At 52.5% G+C, this 4,060-nt stretch overlaps 1 protein-coding gene across 1 annotated transcript; it reads left to right on the top strand.

Moving 5' to 3' along the window:
• Nucleotides 1-201: 201 nt before the first annotated feature.
• On the top strand, nt 202-3,143 carry PEAK3 (PEAK family member 3). The gene is made up of 3 exons (XM_036751519.1): nt 202-283; nt 1,112-1,686; nt 2,262-3,143. The coding sequence occupies exons 1-3, from the start codon at nt 202-204 to the stop codon at nt 3,141-3,143; spliced, it is 1,539 nt and encodes a 512-aa protein (XP_036607414.1).
• Nucleotides 3,144-4,060: the final 917 nt, after the last annotated feature.

Raw genomic sequence — 4,060 nt, 5'->3', positions numbered from 1 at the left:
CTGAGAGAGACCTTAGAGGGTCATCTCTTCCAACCCTCGTATTTTGCAGATGAGGAACCAGAAGCCCAGGGAGGTTGATTCACAGATGACCTCTGAGTACCCTTCCAACAATGGGGTTTTATGACGCTCTACATTTAAAGCCTTCATGCTCATAGACACACGCACTTCCTCTCTTACAGGAAGCCCTCTGCCACCAGAAGCATGAGTGATTCAGACCCACTGCCCGCCACACCCAGTCAAGATCTCCCCTCCCCAGCTCTGCATTACCCTTATAGCAACCTTGGTGAGTGAGCCACATTGGTCAGCCACAGGCTGGAGTGAAGGGCTGGGGGGGATGGTGGAAAGAGGGATAGTCCCCCAGGGAGAGCAGAAAAATTCCTGGGATCATTTCTCTGGGACTTAGTTTCCTCAATTGTAAAATGAGATGGTTGTACCAGATGATTCTGAGGCATCTCCCAGCTCTGACACTCCACATTCTAAGATCCTTCCCAGCTCTAACATTCTCTGTTCTAAGCACCCTCCCAGCTCTGACATTCCCTGTTCTAAGGTGTCTTCCAGCTCTGACATTCTGTGTTCTAAGGGCCTTCCCAGCCCTGACATTCTCTGTTCTAATGGCCCTCCCAGCTCTGACATCTCTGTTCTAAGGGCCCTCCCAGCTCTGACATTCTGACCCTCAATATGCACGAAGACTTACCCAAGTCACAAAATAAAAAATGTCAGAGCTGGAAGGGAACCTCAGACATCCCTGAGTCACAGGAGCATCAATCCGGAAGTCTATCTAGTTTAACCTCCTTTCATTTTACAGATGAGGAATTTAAGTTCCAACAAGGGTATGTAACTTGCCCAAGGTTACCAAGGCAGAGCTCAGATTCAAATTCAAGTCATTTGTCACCAAGTCCAGCACTCCACTGTACCCAAACCAACCTCTTCGCCTTATCAATGAGGACCCTGAAATCCAAAGAAGTTATATGACTTCTATGTCCCAAGGTCACAATGCCAGAGATGAGACTAGAACCCAGCTCTCTTCCCAACCCCAGGGCTTATCCTAACAGTAAAGTAAAGCCCCTTTCTCTCCCCAAACATGACCTTGACTCCCTACATCCTACTGCAGGAGAGGGGCGCGCCCACCTACTGCCCTCTAAACCCTGCCGCTCCCGGACATCAAGACTGTCCTCTACTGACCTATCGCCCCCTCCCTTGCCTCAGAAGAGCCTCAGCCGCACCCGCTCTCTTCCTACTAGCAAGACTGTTCACTACTGTGGCTACAATTCCCTTCCCAGGAGGGAGCATCAACCCAGTCCAGGCCAAACCTCCTGGGAGAAACTGAGGAGACCCTTGCTGGAGTCTCAGAGCCTGGAAGAGATCCCATATGGTAGAGTGAGCCACTTTGGCCCAGACCCTGGCCAACTGACCTTTGCTACCCCTGACTGGGAGCTAGGTCATTTCTTCCAGAATTTGGACAGTACCCAGGAGGTTTACAAGGTGCTCAGAGGCTGCTACTTGGATTCCCTTCACCGCATAGAGAACCGCCTTGGAGCCCGGCTGGCTGGGCCATGGCCTGGCAGGGGTGGTCCAGGTCAGAGCTTCCGCCTGCTGGATGATAAGCCTTGTGTGGAGAGTGGGGACGCCTGGTACTATAGGGTGGTTCGGATCACTGGAGACACATGGCACCTCCTGGCTGCTAAGGTGAGTGCCTGGGGGGGCATTGGCCTTCCATGAGAAGTTCAACTGGAAATGCCAAGCTACATAGAGAGGGAGGGTGGAGACCTTAGTCCTAGGTAGCAGATCCCTTCTGGGCAGCATTGGGGATAATATTTGATCACAGGGCAGATGGGATGATGGAGGACAGGGGGAGACAGGCCAAAGTGGGGAAGAATCCCAGACTCCAAGGTGGGATAAAGCCAGGCCATAAAGAGGGAGAAGTCTAGGCCATATATGGGAAGAATTGTAGGCTTGTGGGGACACATAACAAAGGAATCATGGGATATGTGGGGGAGAATCCCTGGAGGGCAACTGTGAGTCACAAGGAGAGAAAATCATGAGGTACCCAAGATGAGGGTGAGATCAGAGAGGGAAAAGGGCCCTAAAAGAGGAAGCCAGGAGGACAACTTTTGCCTCATCTTCACTGTTCCCCAATTTCCTCTGCTTAATGAGGTAAGGCACGACAGTATACGCAACCTGGAGCAGTCGCCAGGAGAAAGGGGAGGAAGATATGAATTTTGATTTCTGACCCTGACCCCAATGTCCCTTTGTCCCATCAGGTCCACAAGCCCTGGTCAATGACCCCCGAGCCCTTGGATGCTGAGCCTCCTGGGTTGGCCCTCCAGGCCACACTCAAGCCTCATTTTAATGTGCAGAGCCTGTGTGGCCAGCTGCCAGCAGGGACACTGCCAGAGGCCCCATGGCAAGGGCCAGTGGCTCTGGTGGCCGAGGTACCCACTCAGACTGTGGCGGATTGGGTTGGAGCCAACAAGGAGCTACATCGGAGCTGTCCAGGACAGTATGAGCGCCAGGTTTGCCTATTGCTGCTCCAGCTGTGTGGGGCGCTGAAACAGCTGCACATGGATAGTCTGGGCCATGGGGACCTGAGGCCTGAGAACTTGCTCTTGGCATCACCCCGGGGCCAGACAACAGGGGCCCTGCCCCAGCTGCTTCTCACAAACTTTGCCAGGACCCGGCCACTGGTACCACAGCTGCCAGCAGGGGAAGATGAGCTTCAGCTGGGCCTCCTTATCTATGAGATGCTGGGCCAAGGCCCTGCACTAGCCAAGGCCTGGGGGGCATCCCCTCCACCTCTGCCAATCCGCTCAGCCTACTCATTGGCTCTGGCCCACCTGGCCCCACATTTGCTGCAGGCTGAGCCAGGCAGCCGTCCCCCCATGGCCCAGGTCCGAGTGGCCTTACAGACCATGCTGTGGGGGCCTGGGCCTAAGCTCCAGACCCAAGGCCTCCCCCTGGGGCCCTGGCTGGACATCCACCGGGCCCTGCTGCCCCTGGAGTTGGCCGAACGGTTGGCGGGGAGTGGGGAGGCAGCCGGACTCGAGGACTGGCTCTGTTGCCAATATCTGGCTGAGGCCTCTCGGCACATGGTGGGATGGGCTCTGGAGCTCCTCTGGGGAGATCTGTCAGCTTCTAGGGATTGAGTGCCCTTGGAAATTCCCAGAGAATCTCCTCAAATCTCTAACAGGCTCCCAGCTCCAGAAACATCAGAGAATAGGTCTACATGACCATCCTGTCTGGGAACTTCATTTTCTCATCCCCCCACTTTTCTGTCCTGTCCCCCACCCCTCCTCCCCACTTCAAAGCCTCTATCTTTTTGTAGAAAGGCACTGACCATAGAGCTTCCTGAACAAATTCCCTGCCTACGCCCACCTACCCCTGCAAAACCCCACTGAATGAGGGCTCCTTGTTTTTAATCTAAATGTAAATATTGATGCAGAATGTCAGATGGGAGCTGAAGTTCAGTGTTTTCATTTCATAGCTGAGACCAAGAGGGGAAATTACTTACTAGGAAGTCACCCATGAAAGCAATATTGGAGTCAGGATTAGAACCTGGGTCTTCAGGCTAGGGTTCTTTCCTTGACATCCCATTTTCAGAACATCAAGCATTAATGAGATAATATTGTAAAGATTTTTATTTGATATTTTGAGATAATATTTGTTCATATGGACTATTCGTGCCTGACCTGGAATAGAGCCTTCCAAGTTTGTACTGGTTTGATCAGCTGTAGTTGGACATACTGTACCTTGACTCCAACGTGGTGATGTCATTTGGGGGGCCCGGCACATAATGGGTGCTTTGTAAATGCCTCCCCCGCACCTCTCTCCATCCAGGCTGACCCCCACAGAGTGGGATATTGATCATCAGTTTGGATTCTAGCCTGGCTTTGGTTGGGGCCACCAAAAGTGGAGGTTAATCTAAGTTACTTTCTTCTTCCTAGAATTGTGAGGTTCTTGGTCCCCTTTTTCTGTCACTACTTTGAGAACAGAAGGGGATCACAAAGGACTTGTACACATGTGTCTATCGTAATCATGGGATCATGGAATCAGGTCATTCAGT

This window comes from Trichosurus vulpecula, chromosome 1, assembly GCF_011100635.1.
Source record: "Trichosurus vulpecula isolate mTriVul1 chromosome 1, mTriVul1.pri, whole genome shotgun sequence".
Classification (NCBI taxonomy): Eukaryota; Metazoa; Chordata; class Mammalia; order Diprotodontia; family Phalangeridae; genus Trichosurus; species Trichosurus vulpecula.
This window is presented reverse-complemented; position numbering and strand designations above follow the sequence as displayed.

What these genes read in the sequence shown, in the direction of transcription:
- PEAK3 (XM_036751519.1), top strand. Translation starts at nt 202, where the DNA reads ATGAGTGATTCAGACCCACTGCCCGCCACACCCAGTCAAGATCTCCCC. An exon ending in TTACCCTTATAGCAACCTTG is followed by an intron (nt 284 to 1,111) that starts GTGAGTGAGCCA and finishes ATCCTACTGCAG; the next exon opens with GAGAGGGGCGCGCCCACCTA. An exon ending in GGCACCTCCTGGCTGCTAAG is followed by an intron (nt 1,687 to 2,261) that starts GTGAGTGCCTGG and finishes TTGTCCCATCAG; the next exon opens with GTCCACAAGCCCTGGTCAAT.